The sequence below is a fragment of the Siniperca chuatsi genome, linkage group LG6, assembly GCF_020085105.1.
Source record: "Siniperca chuatsi isolate FFG_IHB_CAS linkage group LG6, ASM2008510v1, whole genome shotgun sequence".
Taxonomy (NCBI): Eukaryota; Metazoa; Chordata; class Actinopteri; order Centrarchiformes; family Sinipercidae; genus Siniperca; species Siniperca chuatsi.
Genome location: NC_058047.1, coordinates 18,509,496 through 18,530,280, shown reverse-complemented (window position 1 = coordinate 18,530,280; position 20,785 = coordinate 18,509,496). Strand labels below are relative to the sequence as shown.

The 20,785-nt window shown below is 41.9% G+C and overlaps 2 protein-coding genes across 3 annotated transcripts in view; both read left to right on the top strand.

The window, feature by feature from the left end:
- The window catches only part of cpamd8 (C3 and PZP like alpha-2-macroglobulin domain containing 8), a 43,645-nt gene extending 27,125 nt beyond the window's left edge, over positions 1-16,520 (top strand). The window contains exons 31-44 of the mRNA XM_044198789.1: positions 1,336-1,501; positions 2,168-2,254; positions 2,465-2,601; positions 2,864-3,019; positions 3,807-3,869; positions 5,959-6,215; positions 6,321-6,408; positions 9,696-9,770; positions 10,006-10,111; positions 10,313-10,423; positions 10,506-10,718; positions 11,938-12,012; positions 14,469-14,670; positions 15,421-16,520. Coding sequence (XP_044054724.1) covers positions 1,336-1,501; positions 2,168-2,254; positions 2,465-2,601; positions 2,864-3,019; positions 3,807-3,869; positions 5,959-6,215; positions 6,321-6,408; positions 9,696-9,770; positions 10,006-10,111; positions 10,313-10,423; positions 10,506-10,718; positions 11,938-12,012; positions 14,469-14,670; position 15,421 — 1,737 coding nt within the window. The 3' untranslated portion in view covers positions 15,422-16,520. The remainder of the gene's footprint in view (positions 1-1,335; positions 1,502-2,167; positions 2,255-2,464; positions 2,602-2,863; positions 3,020-3,806; positions 3,870-5,958; positions 6,216-6,320; positions 6,409-9,695; positions 9,771-10,005; positions 10,112-10,312; positions 10,424-10,505; positions 10,719-11,937; positions 12,013-14,468; positions 14,671-15,420) is intronic.
- Positions 16,521-17,699: 1,179 nt separating this feature from the next.
- odf3l2b (outer dense fiber of sperm tails 3-like 2b) lies at positions 17,700-20,734 on the top strand. Of its 2 annotated transcripts, none has more exons than XM_044198786.1 (4): positions 17,700-18,156; positions 19,077-19,187; positions 19,848-19,961; positions 20,246-20,734. In XM_044198786.1, exons 1-4 carry the CDS (start codon positions 18,090-18,092, stop codon positions 20,731-20,733), a joined length of 780 nt encoding a protein of 259 aa, XP_044054721.1. In that variant the 5' UTR covers positions 17,700-18,089; the 3' UTR covers position 20,734. The 2 variants fall into 2 exon arrangements, with proteins under 2 accessions (XP_044054721.1, XP_044054722.1); XM_044198787.1 differs by having other exon boundaries at positions 17,700-18,369.
- The last annotated feature ends 51 nt before the right edge of the window (positions 20,735-20,785 follow it).

The window sequence follows — 20,785 nt, the reverse complement described above, 5'->3', positions numbered from 1 at the left end:
GCTTCTTCTGAGAGTCTGTCCTTTTACAACTGATAAAAACTGAAAAGGTATCCTTCACATCAAAGCACAACCTTCAACCCCCCTCCAATTTCACTTAATTAAAAGATGACTGCTGCAATTACAGTGAGTGGCTCTGGAGGCCTGTCATCTCAGGGATGAGAGGGAAGGTCACATCTGCATGAGATGAAAGTCAACTCTCAACATTTTAATGGCCAAAATGAATGTTTATTCAATAATAACGGAGCAGAGGAGACAGTTGTGAGTTTGGACAGGGCAGCCTCTAAACAGTTAAACACTGAAAAAGATGATGATGATGATGATGATGATGATGATGATGATGATGATGATGGTGTGTGTGTGTGTGTGTGTGTGTGCGCGTGCGTGTGTGTGTGTGTGTGTGTTGCATGTTCTTATATCCCAGTGGGGACTTTAACCTGAATGCACACTAACCCATGGGGACTAAAATTGAGGTCCCCATGATGTGGATTTAGGGTACAGGTTACAGTTAGGTTAAGATTAAAGTTAGAGTAAGGGTTAAAGTTAGGCATTTAGTTGTGATGGTTAAGGTTAGGGTAAGGTGGGGGAAATTCCCAGTGGGTAAATTAGCAGCAGAGGATACAGAATAGAATAAAATATAAAGTCAGTGCTGTATCTTCTAATGCATTGTACGATAAACTATAGACTTTGTCGAAATGTTGACAGTGCATAATTTTGATTTGTAATTATGTAGAAAATCAGTGTACTTTTCCATGTTTTGCCAATTTTAAAGTTGAAAACTTCACAAATACTGAAGACAAAAGATTGTTCAAAGAACTGTCCATGGAGCCATGACACCACCATTCCCAATTTTCAGTTTTATCAGCTGAGAGTGACTCCTGTATTTCATTTGTGTCTTACATTGTATGACAGTTTCAATCAACACCACATTTAGAAATTCTAAATAAAACTATAAGGTTATATGTATTTATATATTTATTTAATATATTTTGCCACCTCCATAATAGGGTAAACTCTAAGTAAAGTATTGAATGGTGTATTATTATTTTAATCAGTCACTCAAAATGGGAAGAGAAAAAAAAACAGCACTTCAAATACAGCATTTTGACTGACACATTTACAGGTTTAAATAGCAGATTATCGCCAGTGGGAGAAGAAATATACATACATTTGTCCAGGCATGCAAATTTGCTTGCAAATATTCCACTCATTAGACTAAATCAGAAAATTCAAACAAAAATTCCTTTATTAAAAAGTCTACCTCTGTCAAGCTATTGATCATTACCATTATCACGTGTTCATTTGTGTTTGTCTTATGTGCTGTCCCGTCTGGTCCAGGAAGAGAAGGTGGCAGTGGCCAAAGCCAAGGATTTCCTGGAGAGCAACACCTACTCTGCCGATGACCCTTACACCACGGCACTGTCTGCATACGCCTTGGCTCTGCTACGCAGCCCTTACGCCCCGCTGGCTCTGCGCCGCCTCAACCACATGGCCATCACACAAGGTACTGCTACACTCATCACTGTGAGCAACACGATCAGCAAGTCACTGGAGGTTCATTCATTCAGATTAGTAACGTGGACAACAGATGTTTTACCAGGTGACAAGCAAAGACCAGATGTTGACTCAAAGTGTTCTGTAACAACAATACAAGTGCACCATAAGAAAAAGTCACAGTGAGAATATATTGAAATGTAGAAATATATGGCATATTTCTTTGATCAGATCTTTACAACAACACAAAACTGTTACAGATTTATAGTTAAAGCCTCCTGCCCTAAGGCTGCTTGGAGTTTGAACAAGCAGTCAGGCACAATATGCAGGAGAGAAACGACTATGAAAAAGGTTGCTGTAGTCCCCAGCAGTAGTTCAGTCCACTCCTCCCTTTCCCCCTCTGTTTCTTATCTCACTGTTGGTTTCCTTTGACTGTTTCCTTCTCTTCCTTTTGACTGAAACTTTCTGCAAGTTTTGGCAGATTTGACAGTTTAGGGGAACACAACAATGTTTTTACTTGATCACAATCATTTTATTCCCCAAGTGCAATGAAGGCACAGGGCTTGGTTGCATAGTTGCTGAAAGATTCAGACAATTAGGATATTGATACAATAAGTCGTATGATACAGGATGTCGCCCCTGCGCCCTTTCTTTCTGTATCTCACTTTGTCTGTAGATGGACTCACCCACTGGAGTCTGACTGGCAGCACGATGACAGATGAGGACACTTTCATGGGCTTCAGCGATGGCCTCTCTCAGTCAGGTATACTGCACAACTATTAAATTTAATATTACCTACCTATTGGAAGTATAGGAGGAGACGGTACAGGACTGTCAATTACAGTAGTATTAGCTGTGTCTGCTTCCTGTCATGCTCTTTGCCAACCACACAGATCTAATATTATCTGATTCCTCAAAATAAAATGCAGAATCCAAATAAGGATCTTCATAATAAATTCTTGTTTGTTCCCAGTGGTGTCGGCAGAGGTGGAGATGACAGCCTATGGTCTTCTGACCTACACCCTCCTAGGGGATGTGGCTTCTGCCCTGCCTGTGGTCAAATGGCTCTCCCAGCAGAGGAATGCCTTGGGTGGCTTCTCCTCCACACAGGTAGCCATGTTTCTCTGACTTCTCTTGTCTTTTGGTTCAGCTTGTAGCAGCATCATTCCATGATCAAATAAAATTATTTAAAAAAACAACAACACAGTTTTCCCAGTTGCTCTTTTTTTGATAACGCACCAGTTAGTGTTAAAATGACAACTGTCTTTAGTAAAACTGATATTACTGAAAATGAGCTATCACTACTAAAGATAAGATATATTTTATCCAAAAACTCAAGTGTGAAGTAGATTTTTCTTAAACCCGTGTGCAGGACACGTGTGTAGCTCTGCAGGCTCTGTCGGAGTATGCTATCCTGTCCTATGTAGGAGGGGTCAACCTCACCATCTCACTGGCCTCCACCAACCTTGACTTCCAGGAGACCTTTGAACTCAACAGGGACAACAAGAAACTCCTTCAGAATGCCAAGGTAATCACATCCATGGAAACAGTTATTAATAAAAATTATTCTTTTACGGCAAGCATGCTCCTCAGTGTTTTTGGGTGCAGATGAGGCACGACAATCGATTTGACTGCCTTTAGATTGTTTGTCTAGGTTGACAGTGCAACATTAATTGTCAATTCCACTAATGATTGCCAGTACTTCAGAGGGGGCATTTCACTCAAGAAAAACCAGCACTTTAATGCAATTTATAAACTTTTCCCTCTTTATTATAGTGATTGATGAGTAACTATGTACCAGAGCCACACTCTGGCATTAACATTAATCTCTGTGTTTCCATGTCTGGCTGTTTAGTAGCCAGGACCTTTTCACACTGCCAAACCAAATCAGGCTTAAATGGGCTGGATTTCCCAAAAGCACCTTGTTGGTCTTGATTTAATAACTGTGTTTTATTGGCCTGTTTGCCCACACATTACAAACTTGACAGTGTGGGCACGAACTACCTTGGTCAGGGCACTGTGGCGTCAGGTCAGCGCTGCTGTGTGTGTAAAAAAAGTGCTCCATCAGACAGCCAGAGTGGTTCAGGTGAGAGTGCAGTACGTTCTCTCTGCCGGGCATGTTCCTCTGCTGTGATTAGTGGTGTCAGCTTAATTGGGGGCAATTAAGGCCTGCTGGTTAGTAGCCAGGGAACCACTAGTGGCGGTGCAGCAGCCTACAGCATTCATTCACTTGATAAATGACTCATTCACCTCTCCCTGCCCCCTCTAACTCTCTTTGTTTCTCTTCTTTCTTCTGTCTCTCTCTTTTTTTTCAGATCCCCAGTATCCCCACAGGCCTTTTTGTCAGCGCTAAAGGAGAAGGCTGCTGTCTCATGCAGGTATTGTAGCACTCACACACACACACACACACTCACACAAACATATTTGCAACATTTGCAGTCTTGAACATTGCCCAAAAAGGAACTGTAAGGCTTACTTCATCGGCTCACAGCAAGAATCTGGCGGTACAGGAGAGTTGGTTGCCGTCGCCACATAATGCCCAAATTCCTCCCTGTAAATTGGAGTAATCTGGTAGAGTTTAGCCAGTTGATTTGGAATGTGTTGATCATTGCCGTTGATTCTTGTGGTCCCCTGGACAGGATGCTGTTTACTTCCTACCTTGTCACAGACAAACAAAAACCCCTTTCATAAGCAGTAGGAGTCATTTTTCCTCTTTGTTGGATGATATTCTGTACTCTCTTCTTATCACCCATGTTTAAACGTTTGTCTGCTTTAAAACCAAACAAGGCATAAATGAAAAGGCATGTGTGATCAAAGATGTTTACAATTCCATTTTCGGAAACCTGTATGTGAGATATGACTTGATTTGACTGAGTGACTCAGCTACAGCAGCGGATGTTGTGTTCTGCTGTGCAGTGCCTGAAACGTCTTCCAACTCGTTCTCCTCAGTAGGTTTCTCACACACAAACACACAATTTCTTTCTTCACACCTCTCTCCCTCTCTACTTTTTCTCCATCCACACTCCTCCGTGCATCAACACACCCCTCTGACAGCCCCTCAGGCCAGCAGCACCTGGGCTCTAATGAAATACAAGAGCGGGGCAATCAAAGAGACCTGCCTGTGTGTGTGCTTGTAGACATACTGTATGTGATGAGTATACGTCCTGTGCCTCAGGATTATTATTTAGTAGCTTTGCAAAGGTCTCAAATCAGACTGGATGATTTATTCAGAATGTGTACAGTTCTGGGAATAATAATCTTCTGTGAAATTAAAAAGAGCATCAAAGCAGCGAGTTGTCCTCAGGCTGAAATAGTAGTCTTCTGAATGCATGTCTTGTGTCCAGTGAATATGATTTGTGGTTTATGCTTTAAAGTGCTGCCTAAGTCTTTTTTTCCTGACTTTCTAGTCTTTTTTTCGAGGCCGGAGGTCCTAAATATTTGAGCTCTAAGTAGTTTGTTTCCAGTCAATAATGCCAAAACTTGTTTCTTCATACAATTCTTTTTTTTTTTTTTTTTTTTTACAAATAGCTACCTCAAACACATACCAAATATTTGGCAAACTAATGAAAATCTGCTTTGATAGCAGACTGACAAACTATCAGCTGATCTGACATACAGTATGTCTCCATATCAGAACTACACAAGGCCTCTGCCTTTTGAGACAGTTCACTCAGAACCACAGACCTCATGGTGGCACTAGAGGAAAAGTCAGGGAATCACCAAAGTCAGTAGGATTCATCATCTGGGAACTATGAATGTCTGTACAAAAGTTGTTGGTGCCAGGTCCATCTTGTAGATGTTGAGGTATTTCACAGGATAAATGAAAACTTTGACCCCCTGGAATTGCTAGAAGAATCAGCAAAGTCAGTAGGCTTCATCCTCTGGGGACCAAGAATGTCTGTACAAAATTTCATGTCAGTTCATCAAATAGTTGTTGCAATATCTCAGTTTGGACAAACAGACCAGCCAACAGACCAACCATGCCATCCCTAGAGCCATGCCGCTAGCATGGCTAAAGTAACTTTACAATACAGGGATTCCGAACCACAAAGCAACCAAGACAGTAAAAGTCTGCCAATGTGATTGCTTAACGCAGACAAAAAGTGAACAAACTGCATAGTCAGTGACTACGAACTGAACGGAACAATTCGAAGTAGCAAAGTGATACATAATTTACACCTTTAGTACAGTGCCCTTACCACCCAACTGTCAGCGTCCACATGGTCTGCATTGCACATATGCACTCTACCATGTCAATTCATCAGGCATAGGACAGTCCTGTCAAAGTGAGTGTTTATGAAAAACTAATTTCATAGCTGGGTACCATGATTTCAAAGCCTGGCCATCTTTGTTGTTTTTCCCTTCCTTTCGATCCAGTCAGGCTGCTCTATTTGAGCATTTTAAGTCTCAATTTCATAGATATCATTCTTAAATAGTGCACTCCCACTGCTCTCTGTGTGTTTGTAGATTGATGTGTCTTACAACCTACCTGACCCAGTATCCAAGCCAGCCTTCCAGCTCAAGGTGGACCTGAAAGAGCCTTTTCAGGAGCGACATCTGCAGCCCCCCTCCTCCTCTTCCCGTCATCCTTCTTCGCGCTCCCGGAGCCGTGCTGACAACCGATCTGAGCTTAACCGGAAACGGCGGGCACCCATTGATGACGACGACCCAGCAGCCCACCAGGACAAAATGGACTTCCACATCTCCTTAGAAGTCTGTGCCAGGTAGAACACACGCACTACGAACAAGTAAAGAAGATGGCCTCACCCATCATCAGCTCTGCTTCTAACAACCCCCCATTTTCATCCTGACTCCGACTCACTGTCTAGGTGGCTCCATTCAGGTTCGTCCAACATGGCCGTCATAGAAGTTCCCATGATTTCTGGTTTCCGAGCAGATGCTGAAAGTCTAGAGAGGGTACGTAAACACATTAATGCACATGCACACACTTTGCCAAAGGTTTAGAGATTGTATGTCCTGAAAATACACAGACCCATAGACACCCATTGGCTATTATTGTTGGTCATAGTGGCTCACAGATTGCTAGACAGGCAGGGCAAGAAGTCAGGTAAGTGCCCAAAGCAAAAGTCAGGTAGAAAGAGAGACAGATGCGTCCACATCTGGAGGCCATTTGACAAAAAGCAGTATGTCATGGAATTCATCAGACTCCTCCTGTTTCCTTTGCAGTCTTCTTTGCAAACCCCAGTCTCACGTGTACACATTTACACCCACACAGGATGCATCCCTTAACATACTCACATAAACAAACCCACACATACTTTGGATTTGGATATTATTCCTGTGGTATAGTGGAAGGTGTTGTGTAAATATTTTGTCAGAGCAGGGATAAGTCAAGTGTTTACCTGTCATTCTCTCTATTGTTGTAAGATGTTGCTGGACAGAACAACTCCTGAAGACTTCCTTCAAATGGGCCAGGCCCTCTAAAAGTGCTGCGTGTTACACACATGTGCAATGTAAAAGTATTTCATGGGTCTGCATGTGTTTGTATGTGTCATAGTCACAGGAATGGTCATTAAGGTGAGGGTCCTTTTTATGGTGTTTTTTTTAAGTATGATAAGAGAAAGACCAGCCAGCTCAGGCTCTGTGGAGTTACAATATCTCAGGGTCAGAGGCCATCGGGCCTCTCTGAGCCTACAAGACCAAACACACACACCTCACTGGGCCTCATGAGGAAAACGTGTATAGTTTACAAAGGACAGAGGGAAGAGACAGATATACTGTAATACACAGAGGACTGGATTAAAGGAGTAACAGACATAGGATGGACGGGTGAATTGAGGAATGGTTAATACCGATGGAGAAAGTGGTGATAACTTCAAGGCCTGGATCCAGGTCAGCTCCCCAGCCACCCATCAGAAACCTGTCCCTCATTACTAGACAGTTATAGGGCCTTAGTCTGCAGGCTTTTACCTCTAAAAGAGCCACCTCTCTGACTACCTGGGGAGATGTTAAACACGCATACACATACATACACATATATACTGCTGTGAGTGTGTTAGTTGAGGCTGTCCTGAGTTGTAGTGGCTAACAAGCTCAGTTTACACCCCTGCTGGCCTCCCTTGGAGTTTTACTGCTGCCTGCCCGACTGGCACTTGCATTCCTCAATTTATGGTGGCAAGCTTGGCTTCTACAGTCATGTCTAGTTGCTTTCATGGAAGCTGAAGTCATGAATGATTAGTCCGGTGACTGACTGTGAGCTACCACAGCCACAGCCTCTTATCACCCAATATAATGAGCTTTGTTTAACAACTCAGAACACACTGTGGGTGTAACATTTGAGCTATGGGAGTTCATTGGCAATGTTTAGTTGCTAGATAGACAAACAATGCTTTGTAAACAGAGAGACCAATTGTGTAGTGTGTGTGTGTGTGTGTGTGTGTGTGTGTGTGTGTGTGTGTGTGTGTGTGTGAGAGAGAGAGAGAGAGAGAGAGTGTGTGTGTGTGTGTGTGTGTGTGTGTGTGTTTCGGTGGCGCCAGCTCAGGCTGAGCACCTCATAAACCCCTGCTATCCAAAGGCTGCCACCTTTGACAGAATGAAAAATCCCCCCATGGGGGGAATTAACTCTGCTTGCTCTCTATGCACACACTCAAATTTGCAATAAACAGCTTCCCCATTACTCATTCATATACTCGTATTTATTAGATATGGTCATGCATGTCTGACCCAACTATACATTTGTGCACAAGGTTCACAAAATAACAGAAACTCTTTAAGTATAAAACACTGATCAGGTGATTCCCAGAGGAAAGCGAGGATCCCTTGTTGATTTCGGCTAATATAGGCTTAGCCAAGTCCATGATTGGTGACCTGTACATTTTCCACCCCGGCCGTCATGTCATGGTAGAGTGCATATGGTTTGCATTCCAGTTGTGGCCCACAGAGCACTTTCAAATGCAGACCATGTGGACGCTGACAGTTGGGTGGTAAGGGCACTATACTTGAGGTGTAAATTATGAATCACTTTGCTACTTCGAATTGTTCCGTTCAGTTCGTAGTCAGTGACTATGCAGTTTGGTCACTTTTTGTCTGTGTTAAGCGATCACATCTCTGTTCGAATTCACTTCAGTATGTACAACAGTAAGTGAGCACATTACCATTTATACCGTTTAGTTCAGTACAAAACTAGGCCTATAGAAGCACTCTTTATAAGATTAATAGCTCACTTGTCACATATTTGCAACATTTATCACATCATGACTGTTTTCGCTGTGTTTTAATACGCTTTTAACAAAGAAGTAATCTACTGTGTATCTCAGTTCACCTTGAAGGTTTGGGGTTCAAGATTCTTTCGTACATGTACTGAACAGTTCTACGCTGTACAACATAGTGCCTTTAAGGACACTTCAGTCATGAACTGTACATGTAGGCAAGGGGTAGTACAAGGGTTAAAGGATTTATGACAGATGCTCAGATTATGGACTGTGCAAAATGGGATGCTCCTTAGTATCAACATGTCCAAATGGCTTTTAGGACCATTAGGAAGTGTTAACCCAGAGTTACTTTAGTCAACCCAGGGTTTTTGTGACACGTTAAACACTTTATATTTAATCTCAGTCAATAGTAAACCCTGGTGAGCATGAGATGGAGCTGTCCAGTCCGCTGTGGTGCTGATTACTGTGTATGTCCATTTCCATGTCCATCACTACTAGTTGTCCATTAATGTTGGAATCAAATGTACATGCCATTTGTTCTTTGTCCATGGATGAATTTTGTACTATTAATCAGTTATAGCCTAAAGTCTAAACTTATTTCCATCAGCATCAGCCATAGCATTTACTTCATCCTGATAGATATAAAGCCTGAGAGAGACATATATATATATGTAGATTAGTTTTTGTTTTTTATTGATTAATTGTGCCTTGTGAAACTGTTGTTATTTTTAAAGAAGTTGTTGGCATGTTGCATGTTAAGCTGGTTTCTAGCACTAGTTTCTACAGGGAAATGCTAGAAACTACTGAGAGAGATCACAGAAGTATTTCAAAAGATATGTCCCACTATAGTGCTTCATCAAGAACATAAACAACACACACACACATGCACACACACATACCCTACAATATTTCTGAACCAATTCTAGGACTAAGCCAGGCTAAAATCTGTGTCTGCACAGATTTCCTTGAGTCAACTTGTGTTGTGTGTTTTTCTACATACTGAACTTGATTTTCTTGTGTCTCCCACAACAGCTGCTGATGGACAAGCGAGTGGGTCTGAAGAGATATGAGCTGAATGGGAGAAAAGTGTTGTTCTACTTTGATGAGGTGAGTTTAATCCAAATTCCTCCTTATTGTGTCCAGCAGGGCTCTGCTCATGTCGAAGAATACTGTATGTGCGGTGATGGTGGATGAGGAGAGGGTTACTCACCAGTGTTTGTACAGGGTTGGGGAGAATTTTGTGTGTGTGTAAAAGTGTATTAGTGTGCAAATTTGAATTTCTCTAAATTTGCATGTGTTTCTGGGTATTTTTGTACATATTTTTACTGTTTGGTCTTCTTAGATCCCCAGCCAGTGTATGACGTGTGTGGCCTTCCAAGCTGTCAGGGAATACATTGTGGGCAAGACAGCACCTGTTCCGGTCAAGATCTATGACTACTACGAACCAGGTGTGCCTCTGATGAATATTTTGAGTACTGCTCTCAGAGTTACAGAGCAGGAAAGCTACCTAACTCACCATGATTTATGAAGTGGCTTCTTTTTAGTGGAAATTTTTTTTAAGTTTATGACCTAGTTATGGTGAGTGTCATCATTGTTTTGTGTGTGTGGGTGTGTGAATGTGCTGGTGTGGGTCTGTGCTTGTCATGCAGCCTTCGAGGCCACCCGATTCTACAACGTTAGCGAGAGCAGTCCGCTAGCCCGGGAGCTGTGTGATGGACCCACTTGCAACGAGGTGGAAAGTTCAACCAATCAGTGGATAGGTGAGACTTATGCTATGCCTTTAATGATTCACAGACACCCCACCTCCATCAGTCTCTTAAAAAACTTTTTTTTTTCCTGTAGGTTTTGTGCAGGCGAATCAGTGCAACAATGTGTTTGGCTGTCTGGAGGAGGAGCAGTTTGAGCGTTGCACTTGCTACAGAGACTGCGGTTACGATGGGGAACCAGTGTGTGGGTCAGACGGGCAGCTCTACCAGAATCAGTGTCAGATGGAGGTGTTCGCCTGTCGAAACGGGACATGCATCAAGCAGGTTCCGCTGTCCCAGTGTCCTCACAGTAAGAGCTCTTTCATCGCACATCACCTGGCATCACCTAGACTTCAGCCTTACAACAGTCCATAATTCCCTCATGCTGCTGCTTGCACTACTATAACCTGGTTCCAGACCTCTGACTCTCCAACCACATCTCAAATTTTTTCAACAATTCAAATAGGTCTGCCGGTTGGAGAAACAGTCGACCAATCAGAGACTTGGATGGAAATTATTGTTTAGATGTTTAAATTTCACTTTATTTTGAAACAGCCACAATCTCATACTACTGCTTGTGCATCCACCCTTAATTCAGTGAAATTTAGAAGATTAGGTCTGGAGCAGGAAATAGCTGTTCTATTCAAGCTAATATCAACTGTATACTGTTCATTTATACAATAGGTGGGCTGTAACTCACAGACATTGACAGTGTATCCCAGAACGTTTCCTCCCTTTAGAGGAAAAAAGTCAGTTGGCTTTGCTGTAACTCATAGTGAGTGTGTAATGTCCATTGTGCATGCATCTGTATGTGTGTCTGTTCGCATGCACATGCAAGTGTGTCTATGCTCATCTGTGTGTGCCATGATCTGAGCTGTAGAAACAGCTGTTCAGGTGTTGAGCTGATTACTGGATGAGTTTTCTGGAGAGAGCTACCCGCCGTACCCCCCACCCTCTCTCGCGCTCTGCTGTATTACAGGGCTCTCTCCAAATGACAGAGTGCTTTTGTCCAGCCCTTTGAAATCCTTGTCACATTCCTTTCCGACGCACAGCCCAACAACAAAGGAGCCTTCATGTTGTGGAGCAGATTGGGAAAAGGCATAGACAAAACTTTGGTGGGAAAAGACCTCAGTTTGTGCCAAGTGGTTCATGCTGTAGATTATCAAAAGAATCGTATTTTTGTTTTGAGCTCCCTGACCTTGTTTGTTTGTGTATGGTTGTGTGGGGGAGATTCATGCCACCATTTCCCTGTTTTGAAAAGGAAAAAGATACAATTTGTTTCCACACACGGCCTCTCTGGCCATGGTTTGGCCCCTGCTATTTTTGGAAAGATTTTAATGTAGGCCTCTGTTGAGACTGAGTGTATATCATTATTTTGCCAAGAAGTGTTGCTCAGTGGGGTGGATAATGCTTCTGGGCAGTATTTAGATTATGCAACACTGAAACTCTGTTGAATTCATTACTAGCAGTTTTAGGTGCTGTGGCAGCCACATAAATGTGTGTGTGTGTGTGTGTGTTTGTATTTCCAGTGGAGACCACGGTGGAGGACAGGCAACCAATAGCAAGCCAGGAAACTGAGCAGCCCTCAGTGCCTGTACACACAGGTAACTTCATCTACCACACCTTTCCCTACGCATACACAGCTTTGCATCACCTCCCATCTCCCGCATACACTCTCCTCACAATTTTTCCATATCACCTCTCTTTTGCTCTCCAACCTTCCATCCATCTGCCTGCTAAGGCCAGCTGTACCCAGCAGCAGAGGCAGTACTACTCTATATGTTACTTCTTCACTTGACAGTTATCTGGATTATGCACATGTTATAAGAGTCAGCAGCATGTTACATCCGCTATCTGAATGCTACAGCTTTGATTGTTGTAGGAATGTAATCCAATTCTGCACTCATCATAGGTCAATCTGGGCTTCTGTGTCAGCTAAATGTAAATGTAGAGAGTCGAGGCAGAGATGTCATATGTCATTTGCATAAAACATTTTTAGTAAATCGTGTGTGTGTTTTCTTTGTTAATGTGGAGAATGGGAGTTCACAAGGACATGAAGAAGAAAGAGTGAGAGACAAAGAGATGAAAGAGTCTGTGGGGGGTGTACAACTGAGAAAAGAAAGGGGAGAAAGATAGTAAAAGAGAGACGAGCGGGAGACAAGATGAAAGAAGAAAGAGAAAAAAGAGCAGGGTAGAATGAAAGAAAGGATGAGAAGAGGAAAGTAGATACGTAGGCAGGGTGTGTGGCAGCACATTCCCCTGCCACCACATCATGTCTACAATTGGTGTGATAAATAGGTGGATAGGTTTCACACTGCAGGCTTGATTGTTGCTCTGCCATGAACTTAGATCAGCTGCCACTTCCAGAGAGGCAGCCAGAGAATTCCTGATAGGATGTTTGGCTGCCTGCGGAGGGAGGATGTAGCTGTGTTACATTTGGCAACGAAAACATAAAAAAGCACTGCATTCATTCACAAGTTGCAGAAGTGTGCATACTGTATATGTATGCTGTGTGTGCATGGATTGCATGTGGTAATATGTGAGCTGTTACTGATATATAACATTAAGGTCTGCCTATTTGAATGTTTGCGTTGTGTATAGGTGTGTGTGTGTGTGTGTGTGATGTGTGTGATGTGGCACAGCCTGCACTGACTTGTTTCCCAGCCTGTAGCTCACAGAGCTGCTCTTAGTCAAAGGTCTCCTTCGTACAAAGGCTAACGCTTCACCCTCCCCACAGGAATGCTGTTATGCACTCACACACACACACACACACACACACACATATATCTATATATGCATACACGTATTGCATGCTCACACAGGCAAATACGCCCAAACACACACACACACACACACACACACACACACACACACACACACACACAATAACCTACAATATGATAACCCTGGGATGATTAGATTGAATAAGTACTGTAAAAACACTGTCATTGTAAACCATTAGAATGTTGACGACATGCCCGCTAAGTGCACTGAGAGTGTAATAGGTGAAGGCGGGCTGTGCCAAGGAAATGACACTTTCCACTGGAACAGTGGAGGAAGCTGAAGCTCTGGAATTAGCTTCCCTGTGCAGACTTGTCTTATTAGTGAATTTGTACCAGAGGACAACATCCAGTATAATGGACACAGACTTGCAGGCTTCATTTGAGATGAAATTTTCCTTCATGTGCATGCGCTTTAATCATGTGAACTTTTAATTTCCCACTTTAAGAATTAAATGTTTACATATTCTTGTGTGTGTGTGTGTGTGTGTGTGTGTGTGTGTGTGTGTGTGCGTGTGTGTTTAGACCTCACAATAAAGTACAGTGTGTACCACAAACTTTAAAGAAGCTAAATCTGATTGTAGTGGACTCGTAGTACTTTGTACATATTACTCATTTACTCATAGTAAAATGAACATTTAATAAAGCTATACCCTTACCCAAAAAGAATGATTTTGAAGTAGCATGCTATGTGAGAACACAACATTTTAAGCAGGGAGGGACCCCTACTGTCTGTGATGGGGTATTGCTGCAAGAGCTTCAGATGTTATATTAAAGGTGCCCTGTGGAGTTTTCTGTTTACATTCAGTGTTTCTCACCAAAAAGCATCATGTGTATCCTTGAAGTCTAACAAATTAATTCCTCGTAAAACATTTGCAAAGCCGATTTTTCTTAAAAGTCTGAAACCTGCTAGCTTACATCCATGTACGTTACCGCCACCTGTAGATCAGTGGAATAGTGTAAAACCATTGGCAGGAATGTGTATCAGATCATGGATCAGCATGCATGTTCGTTCTTGTGCACACATGCGAGAACAGACAAAACAGGGACCCATATGTAACAACGTTGCTCTATAAGCCTAATAGTGGTCAAAAACTCCACATGGTACATTTTGTCTCCCTGACACCCAGTTCTTTAATCTTCAGCAACTAAATCAAGTACTTACATATATAAGTACTCTTATATACATAGTATATCAGATATTGTGATGACCCAATCTCTACCGACTCTCATTCAGTTTAATGTGTCTCCACTTTTCACCCCATCCCCGATGTCTCCAGGTGAAGAGGAGCAGGGGTCCATGGCAGAGGTGTCCTACTACTCCTATGAATACGACCCGGATTCTGAGCCTTTCCTTGCTGATGCAGAGGGAGGGGACCATTTTGACCTTCCTGAAGGTGGGCAGGATGTAGAGCAGAAGGTGCTCCAGCGGGCAGAAACCCAGTTACCCACACTGGATACAAAAAACACACCTGAGCGATGGTAAGAGCTGCTCCATCGTTGTGTTTGTGTGTTTGTTTTTGTTTTTTTATCAGACTAGGTTTCTGGATCTCTGGCATATTTCTCGTGTTTTTTGCCTAGAGCTTAAAGGATAATGCTGGTGCTGTTCTATTTCTATGTTTCTTACTGTCAACAAATCCCTTGAAAAGACCAAAATGCATTGGCCTGTCTCTCAATACCTGCCAAGTTCCCTACCCTGTCTGTAGCACTCAGCCCCAAGCTTATTCATTCCTGCAAAAGTAAATCTTTCATTAAAAAAAAAAAGTTAAGTTATATACTTATATTTAACAAACATCACTCGAACAGGAGTAAACAGTGCATTTGTTAGGGACTATTTTCAGATGTGAATGGATACACATTTGGTGCTCTATTGAGTATTTACAGCTACAGAGGCTGGTTACACAGACAATACCTGTTGGTAGAATCAATTCATTGTTGGTTTTTGTCTTTTCGTGGGACTTGTTGACAATAAGAAAAATATAGAATTTAGACAGCCTTATCCATAGATTAAGTTGTAGTGAAAATGAATGGAAGGTTTAATCTCCTGTCTAAACAGCTATATCATTGGGTCAGAAGTAGACTGTCATTTAATAGCATTCATGGGTAATTATTTGCAGGTAAATGGTTTTGTCTCTGGAAATAATGTTAAAGAAAAAAGTGAAAGAAGTTTTAACAGTGTCTGAGATGATAATATTATAATGAAAGTGTGTTCTGTTTTCTTGTTGTCCACAGAAACGCTCACAGAGTGAAGCCATACCCACCTCTTAATTGTACATTATTTGTGAATATGCTAGTGAATGGAAAGAGAAGAGAGACAGCCTAAAGGAAGAGATGGTGGAGTCTGGAGAATGAGAGTGTGACTTTTGTGTGAGTGTATGTTATAAGGTGTTAGATCGTTTTGAATGGAGTCCGTATGAATGCATTTCTACGCTTGTGTGTGTGGTTGGATGTGACTGTGTATGACTGCTATTAAGATAGTGTCCTCCAGACTTTTATCTTTCTTCCTCCAGACTCCTAGTCACCAAGAGGCACCATAGCGTCTTTGTTATTCACTGTACTGCCTTTATAATCACTAGAAGAAATAATCAAGTATTTATGTTTGTAATTACACCTGACTTTAAACAAAATATTTTGTTATATTTTCTATCTGTGGTATTTATTTGTAGCTAGAGGTTATATCATTTTAAATTTTTTTTGTCATTGCCCTCCCATAACAGTCTACTTTTTGCCCTTGTGGTTCTTTGAGTTCAAACAAAAGATATGTGCTGTCGAAGGTATTTTTTTTTTTTCATAGCAAGCTTTAACCCAATTATTGAAATGTTTGATGGAATTCCTGTGCTGGTATCCTGCTGGGGGGGAAAAAAGACATATGCTAACCATATGCTTTACAGAAACATAAGCTCAAATGTTTTTCATTTTTAAGATTCTTTTGGGCTTTTTGCCTTTATTATACAGCACAGTAGAGATTGACAGGAAAAATAGGGAAAGGGAAGGGGATTGGCCGACTCAAACCACAAACTTTACTGTTACAAGATATGCGTCTTTTTACCACTAGGAAGCACCAGCCCAAATGTTTCTGGAACTATTGTACCAAGACACCAACATCATCTACTCTCAAGTCACCTTCACCTTACCTACCTTGAGATTTGATTGTACAGTTCATAAGCTATTTTGTTTTTGTTAATTTTGATTCGTGAAGCAATCAACTTAAAAATCAAGAATGAAGTTTTGAATTTCTGTAAATGTACCAAATTTGATTAAATGTACCCCCTATTCATATCAAACATTGTGCTTTTTGAAACAAACGAGAATAAAATTTGTATACAATCCAAGGTTTTGGTTTTGTTGCCTTTACACGCTCAGGTTTTGATGCTGTGGTTAATAAGCAGACAAGACTTGCTCATGTGTCCCGCCATTAATATGGGTTAACTGGGTTTAAGTCTTTCTGCTTCTGTTTCAGCTTGTGCAATTACATTTTGTATAACTGTGGGAAAGAAATACTTGACCCTTGTTACTTTTTAGAACAATACGTTCTCTGCAGATGCAGCACAGTAGCAGAGGAGCTGCAGTGCAGTTGTTTACGAAAGCTGTGTTGCTCCATTTCCTTTGAAAGGCTAATTAAGTCTGGAGATAATTTCCTGTCAGCAGTGAGCTGTGTTACAACCCTGCTGCTTCAGAGGGCCCTCTGCTTTGATAACTGACTCTCTGACCCCTGGCATGCTTCTGTGTAAGAGACAGAAAGCATGTACAGGCGTGTATCAGTTTGTACACACTATATATAAGTTTGGATGTGCACAGTATGTGTTTGTGTAACTGCTAACAACAGATTCGGGTTACCAGAGAAGCAGCCGGGAGAGCCTGTTAAAGTTTAATGTTTGTTTTCTGCACATGTCACTTGTCGACCCTCTCAGTTACTGCGGCCTCTGGCAGCTCAGGTCTTTAAACGACTCCTTCAAATCCCAACTGCAAATCATCACTGGGATTAGAGGGCTAAAATGTAACTGCATCTGTGTAACCAGTTTGACCTGAAGTTAAAGATGAGAAAATAGAGGGTTGTACATTGGCATTTCAATTGAGCCTGCCAAATGGAGGTACTCGGCCTGTGACTGCCTGAGTTGGGGCTTTATGTATATGTGTTTGGGGAAGAAAATGTATGCAACACAGTATGCAGTGTCAAGGCAGTATTGTGCATGTAGTTCATACTTTAAGGTAATATTGGAGGTAAAAGTTATGGAACTTCACAAACATGTTACCCTCCCTCTAAGCTCTAAACAGATGCAGCAGGATTTACCCCTCCAGTCTAAATGAACAAACTTTGTTTCTGTAGTGACCAGAAGCCCGCAGTGCAGGGGACCTGGCTGCAGCAAACTATCCACAGCAGTCTCCGTGGCAACCGCATGCATGGCTGAAGAGTGAGCGTCTCCACACTGCAATGAGCAGAAAGAGTGAAAAGAGAAAGGAGGGACAGGGGGATCTTGGTTTCATGGTTTGCAGGGGGAGCTAGCATTACATGAGAGTGAATCGGAGTGATGACATTGTTCCTAAGTACCAGCTGAGTGCACCTATACATCTACCTCTGTGGTGGAAGGGCTATTCATCTGTCTGAGCCACCACAGGTGGAGCATTGGGACAAAGGGACAAACAGGCAGATAGATAAAACCCTGTCCTGTGTAGAGTCTGCTCTGCTGTTGACACTTTGATATGTATTATACGTCTCAGGTTTCCCGATTGTTTCAGAGGAAATTAGGGATTGATTCTGGATCATCCAGGGTTCTGGGTTTCACAGTAAGCCAGGGCATGGGTGATGCTGGATCCTGGAGAAACAATACTGTGATATGTGAAGAAAGACCACCAAGACGGACATGGATTAAAGAGTGAGGTGCTCCTTTGATGCTCATCTGATGACTGAATTTCCATGTATGCAGCCTGCCTCAGTTCTGGTCAAAAAGAGGAATTGCCTGTGGAAAGGTGCAAAGATCATCGCTTTTAAGGGTTTTTGTTTGTTTGTTTTTTAGAATTGTTAATCATTACTTCTTTAGCCAGCCTCTTGTTATGATTGACACGTTGTATGACTCGGTTCTCGGTTGTATTGCTACGATTGAGGGATTCCTGAAGCATCCATCGCTTCTACAAAGAGTCAAATGGAGAAAAAATATCCAGTAATTGCAGGAAGAGAAAAAGGTAAGTTCATTAATGGAAGCTAAGTTCTTACAAAAAGCTACTTTTACTGATTGTGTAAATCCATGTGTATAAAACTGTACACCCTAAAGGCATCAGTATCATTAGCTATGTTCCAGTTGGTCACTTGGTATTTCATAATTTCAAAAGGGAGAACATTGACTTGAGCAGAGCAGAGGATGTGTGCAGACCTGCCAGAACTTGCTCTTTTCTGTGAAAAATGCTCCCACTTGCTCTGCTTGTGCACATGCCCCTAAACACTTGTATGCTGATGTAATGCTTTGCTCTAGGTTGTGTCTTGATGTGTGCTGCTAGCTGTTTGTCTGACCCAGTGCCCACCCAGTGCTGTCAATTATAAGGTCTAATTATGATCTATTATAAGGAGCAGAATGATGATGCAGGTCTAATGCAGATCATTTTTGCCTCGCATACAAGTTGTGCAAAATTCTTTAACTTTGTAAATGAATGGACATTGCATACTGCTAAGTATACATACTTGCACAGGACCTTACTTTTCTACAGCACACAAAGCAACAGAAGAAGCCCTTACATTAATTACAGAAGCCATGATTTACAGAAAAAATGTTGCCACTTTAAATCTCCCTTACTGCACATATGTGTGATTTGTTTGCTGTAAATGTATTTTATAGTATTAATGTGTATGTGTGTCGGCTGTCCATCTCTGTGATATTTCCCCTCCCCGTCTCTAGGACCAGGGCCTGGGTGCTATGGGCTTCCTCCCACCATTGGATTTGTTGGCCATGACTTCACCAAGCCAACAAGTCCTGCATATTCTTTCCATGGCAAGATGAGTGACAATAGTGAGTTCTTCATCTCCTTCATATAGCTAGAGGAAACATTTATTATTTATGTAATTAAACACTGATACATTCTTGGTCAGAATTTTGATGTCAAAGCCATAAATCTTGTCACAGCTAAAAGAGATAATTAAGAATAAACCAGCAGAGCAGGCACCAACAGAAACATTACAAAGCATTTTTATGTATGTGTATATATATAAAAATGTATATAATTTCAATTATTGATGTGTCCACCTTTTCAGAATGATTTCATCTCCTCACATACATCTCATGAGCTAAGTCGCTGAGTGGTATACATCAAATTAGAGCCAGTAGGGGGAGACAACACCTCATATTTCTGTAGTTATTTCTCACCATGTTCACCTGAGAAGCTGATAAACATTTAATGCCCCTCCACCCCAGCAAAACTGAATTTCATTTTTATCAATCATTAACAATATGGGCGACTGAAATAAACAAAAGATTCAGGTTAGCTAAACAGCCTTGCTAGCATCAGATCACTTCTGTTTGTTTATGTCACCACATGAATCATATTCATGTAACCTTAGGTCTGCAGTTTGAGAACCACAGATCTAGCTAGTTAATTTTAGGACTATTGAATGATCAAACTGACAGAGAACACATTATATTGAATTGATCAAATGTTTACTTTCCCTGCAGTGTATTGTGTTGACTCAAGTCCAGGGCCTCAGTATCATATTGATGCAAAAATCACTCGTTTTGGAAGGGATGGCACACCTGCATACTCAATGCTGGGCAGAATGAAAGCACAGAGTAAGTTCCTATTCATATTAAGCAAATATCTGTTGTTTTGCGTGCACATTTTGTTTCACAGATTAATTTATATGTTGTCATGATGAATTTTACACTAACAACAAGCTAATAGCTCCATTATTGTGAAAGGATGAACCCTTGTACAAACACATTTGTTTTTGACACTACTTGTAGAGATTCGGTGACAGCTGTTACAACTGAAAATCTGAACCCCACTAAGTGTACACACTCTTAACATATGGTGTTGAGTTGATGGTTTATATTAAGTGTTTTCTAATCACCAGAGGAGCTATTCCAGACACCTGGACCAGGTGCATACAGCCCTGAGAAAGCCCCACCATGCAACCTCCAGCGCAGAGCCCCATCCTACACAATGAGCTCTCGTACACGATACCGGAGCATTGACTCTGTACCTGCTCCTAACAAGTACTGTCTCCCTCCGCTCATGGGCCCTCAAGTCCCAAACAAACCAGCCAGCGCAAGCTACACAATGTCAGGGAGTTACAGCACAGGGGGACCATCTGTGGATTTAGCCAAGACGCCAGGGCCTTGCAGATACAACAGCACAGACCCAAGTGTTTATCTACCCCGACAGCCAGCATTTTCAATGCTGGGACGTCACAGCTTGCCCAGAGATGCCACCAATAAACCCGGTCCTGGAACTTATAAACCAGAGAAAGTGACAGTTCACAAGGCTCGAGCACCAGCCTTCTCCCTGGGCATCAGACACTCAGAATTTGTTACTCCACTAGTTGTCAATGTTTCTGACTGATCAGCCACTCCCCCAAAATTACAGAAACAGTTCTGTTATCTGGTAGAAAACA